The sequence below is a fragment of the Mandrillus leucophaeus genome, unplaced genomic scaffold, assembly GCF_000951045.1.
Source record: "Mandrillus leucophaeus isolate KB7577 unplaced genomic scaffold, Mleu.le_1.0 Scaffold703, whole genome shotgun sequence".
NCBI classification, from domain to species: domain Eukaryota; kingdom Metazoa; phylum Chordata; class Mammalia; order Primates; family Cercopithecidae; genus Mandrillus; species Mandrillus leucophaeus.
The window spans coordinates 299,704-302,186 of record NW_012107620.1 but is presented as its reverse complement, the minus strand read 5'-3'; the positions used below and the strand labels follow the sequence as shown (position 1 = coordinate 302,186).

Here is a 2,483-nt window from a genome sequence, read left to right as displayed (position 1 = left end):
ACTAAAAATACTACTAAAAATACAAAAAAAAAATTAGCTGGGCATGGTGGCAGGCACCTATAATCCCAGCTACTTGGGAGGCTGAGGCAGGAGAATCGTTTGAACCTGGAAGGCAGAGGTTGCGGTGAGCCGAGATCATGCCACTGCATTCCAGCCTGGGCAACAGAGCGAGACTCTGTCTGAAGCAAACAAACAAACAAAAAACAATGATTGATCATTTCCAGGTGGTGGGAAAATTGAGCAGTGTTTGGCTTTTTCCTTTTGAGGGAAAACCTCTACAATGAGCATGTATGGCCTCTTCAAAAGATAACCCACCTTTATCAGCTTCTTTGTGTTAAGTGGGTGATGCTCAGGGTGTGATGCGCTGCTGATGTAACCTGCTGTTGGTGGTGTCCTGTTTCCCCAGGATGGATGACATCCAGCTCTGCAAGGACATCATGGACTTGAAGCAGGAGCTGCAGAACTTGGTCGCCATCCCAGGTAACCATTTGCAACTTCACCTTGTGCGAAGCAGATGCTGGGGGGCCCCCAACCTGGCCCATCTGTACCCTTGGGTCTGGAAGACAGAGTCTCATTCTTGCAATGCAGTGCTCCCTGACTGCATGTGTCAAACACGACTTCGAGTCAGGCAAACCTGGGTTCAAGTCCTAGTGAATTCTGGTCACCTTCTTGTCCTTGGGCAAGTCACTGTACTTCTCTGAGACTCAGTTTCTCCTCCTCTGAATATTGGGTGGTAAGAGGACCTAATTCATTGAGTGTCAGTATCATAAAGAGGCCGGACACGGTGGCTCACGCCTCTAATCTCAGCACTTTGGGAGGCTGAGGTGGGTGGCCCACTTAATGTCAGGAGTTTCAGGCCAGCCTGGCCAACACGGCAAAACCCCATCTCTACTAAAAATACAAAAATTAGCTGGGTGTGGTGGCGGGCACCTCTAATCCCAGCTAGCCGGGAGGCTGAGGTCAGAGAATCACTTGAACTCGGGAGGCGGAGGTTGCAATGAGCTGAGATTGTGCCACTGCACTCCAGCGTGGGCAACACAGTGAGACACTGTTTCAAAAAACATATAATTAAATTAAATTAAATATCATAAAAATTAATGAGATGATGCAAACTAAGTGCTTAGCTTGATGTTTGGCCTTGAGAGTCCAGTAAATATTAGCAATTATGATCATTATGATCCTACTTGGGAACAGATGATGTGGGTACAAACTGGAACTTTGAAGTCACCCCAGATTTGGTAGTTATTAATGCCTGACTTATTTGGTGTCTTCTCCAAAGAATTTTCCCTTGCCCATCAGGCTGGGTCAGTTGCCCTCTGTAGGGCTTATCCTCATCAGAAGACTAGTCCCAGGCCGGGTGCGGTGGCTCATGCCTGTAATCCCAGCACTTTGGGAGGCCAAGGCGGGCAGATCACTTGAGGTCAGGAGTTTGAGAATAGCCTGACAAACATGGTGAAACCCCACCTCTACTGAAAATATGAAAATTAGCCAGGGGTGGTGGCAGGTGCCTGTAATTCCAGCAACTCAGGAGGTTGAGGTGGGAGAATTGCTTGAACCCAGGAGGTGGAGGTTGCAGTGAGATGAGATCACACCACTGCACTCAGCCTGGGTGACAGAGCAAGACTCCGACTCAAAAAAGAAAGAAAGAAATACCTAAGTAATTTATAAAGAAAGTAAGTTTAGTTGGCTCACAGTTCTGCAGGCTGTACCAGAAGCACGATGCTGGTGTCTGCTCAGCTGCTGGAAGGCCTCAGGAAACTTATAATCATGGCTGAAGACAAGGGAGCAGACACGTCACGTGCCCAGAGCAGGAGCAAGAGAGTGAGGGGGGAGGTGCCACACAGTTTTAAATGACCAGATCTCATGAGAACTCACTCACTATCGCGAGGACAGTACCAAGGAGGATGGTGCTAAACCATCATGAGAAACCTCCATCATGATCCAATCACCTCTCATCAGGCCACGCCTCCAACACTGGGGATTACATTTCAATATGAGATTTGGGTGGAGACACACATCCAAACTATATCAGAAAGGGTGCTGCTGATTGGTTGGGGATGCAATCATAGGGGTGTGAAAATGGTTCTCAAGGGTGCTAAGTCCACTTCTGGGTGGCAGGTCCAGGTGGATCATCATTCATCAGAAATGCAAAACCTAAAAAGATATCTCAAAAGGCTGATCTTAGGTTCTGCAGTTGTGATGTTATCTCCAGGAGTAATTGGGGAAGTTGCGAATCTTGTGACCTCTGGAATAATGGCTGTAGTCATTTATGTCTACGCCTTTGCGGAATTAACCTCCTCCCATCCTTCTAACATGGGGGCCTTTTATTAGCTTTACAAAGGCAGTTTAGTTGGGGGGAAGGATTATAATCATTTAAACTATAAACTAAATGTCTTCCAAAGCCAGCGTGGCCTAAGCCTGGGAATGATTAAGGACAGTTTGAAGGTTAAAGGCAAGATGGGGGTTGGTTAGATCAGATCCCC

General features: G+C 47.2%; 2 protein-coding genes across 2 annotated transcripts in view; both read left to right on the top strand.

Moving 5' to 3' along the window:
• MPV17L (MPV17 mitochondrial membrane protein-like) overlaps positions 1-2,483 on the top strand; it is a 274,356-nt gene that overhangs the window by 251,140 nt on the left and 20,733 nt on the right. The gene's annotated exons all lie outside the window — the stretch shown is intronic.
• The window catches only part of LOC105528148 (chromosome unknown open reading frame, human C16orf45), a 211,490-nt gene that overhangs the window by 188,274 nt on the left and 20,733 nt on the right, over positions 1-2,483 (top strand). The window contains exon 3 of the mRNA XM_011964759.1: positions 407-480. Coding sequence (XP_011820149.1) covers positions 407-480 — 74 coding nt within the window. The remainder of the gene's footprint in view (positions 1-406; positions 481-2,483) is intronic.